Below are 801 nucleotides of genomic sequence, written 5' to 3'. Positions count from 1 at the left end.
TAGCAAGCCAAGTAACAAGAGAAAAAAGGAAACTTTTGAATAATAGGTTTGGAGTAATTCCATTTTAATCTAGCCAAATTGAGGGATGAGTTGAAATTTGATTCGTTATTCACATTCTGACCTTGAATTTAAATTTTTCCCCTCCCCATGGTTTTAAATATGTACAATATATGCCAGAATTTTTTACTTGTTTGATTGATTCCAGTAGCAAATTTAACTTGTAAACCTTCACAATAATGACTGGATGTATATATATATATATATTAATTGCCTCTGACTTTAATTATTAATAAAGATTAATTCTCTTTGTTCTACTCCTTAACTCTCATCTCAGGCCATTTGATGTCTTTATATTGATAGCGATTTTCGCCAACTGCATGGCCTTAGCTGTATACATCCCCTTTCCCGAGGATGATTCCAACTCAACCAACCACGACCTGGTGAGTAAATAACTGCAACATTTTGACCTTTTAGCATGTTCCAGTCTGACCCCTGCTATGACCCCAAACCCCACACTCACATTAACTGTTGTTTGCATCTGAAGATGGGTCTCCGGTCAAAGAGCGTCTCCTAAGGGATGGGTATTTCATTGTTTAATGGAGACTAAGCTCCGCCCTTTTACATTTTAATGGTGTGCAGGTGTCATTTTAGAGAATTTAATATTGAATTCTTGTAGCTTAAAGATCCCCTGTGGTGAAAATCAAGTTTTTAAATTTGTTTACATGTCGGTCTTCTGTTTTTAATATGCTTAAAAGACAAACCATGTGCAAATTCATCAGTCAACACCATTGCTGAGCATTT

The 801-nt window shown here is 35.6% G+C and overlaps 1 protein-coding gene across 1 annotated transcript in view; it reads left to right on the top strand.

Annotated features, from left to right (window-relative positions):
* The window catches only part of LOC107581799 (voltage-dependent L-type calcium channel subunit alpha-1D-like), a 161,150-nt gene that overhangs the window by 5,485 nt on the left and 154,864 nt on the right, over nt 1–801 (top strand). Inside the window, exon 3 of the mRNA XM_016267452.1 lies at nt 335–440. Coding sequence (XP_016122938.1) covers nt 335–440 — 106 coding nt within the window. The remainder of the gene's footprint in view (nt 1–334; nt 441–801) is intronic.

This window comes from Sinocyclocheilus grahami, unplaced genomic scaffold (genome assembly GCF_001515645.1).
Source record: "Sinocyclocheilus grahami isolate Dianchi unplaced genomic scaffold, SAMN03320097.WGS_v1.1 scaffold3.1, whole genome shotgun sequence".
Lineage (NCBI taxonomy): Eukaryota > Metazoa > Chordata > Actinopteri > Cypriniformes > Cyprinidae > Sinocyclocheilus > Sinocyclocheilus grahami.
Note: the sequence above shows the minus strand (reverse complement) of the source record. Positions and strands in the feature narration are given on the sequence as shown.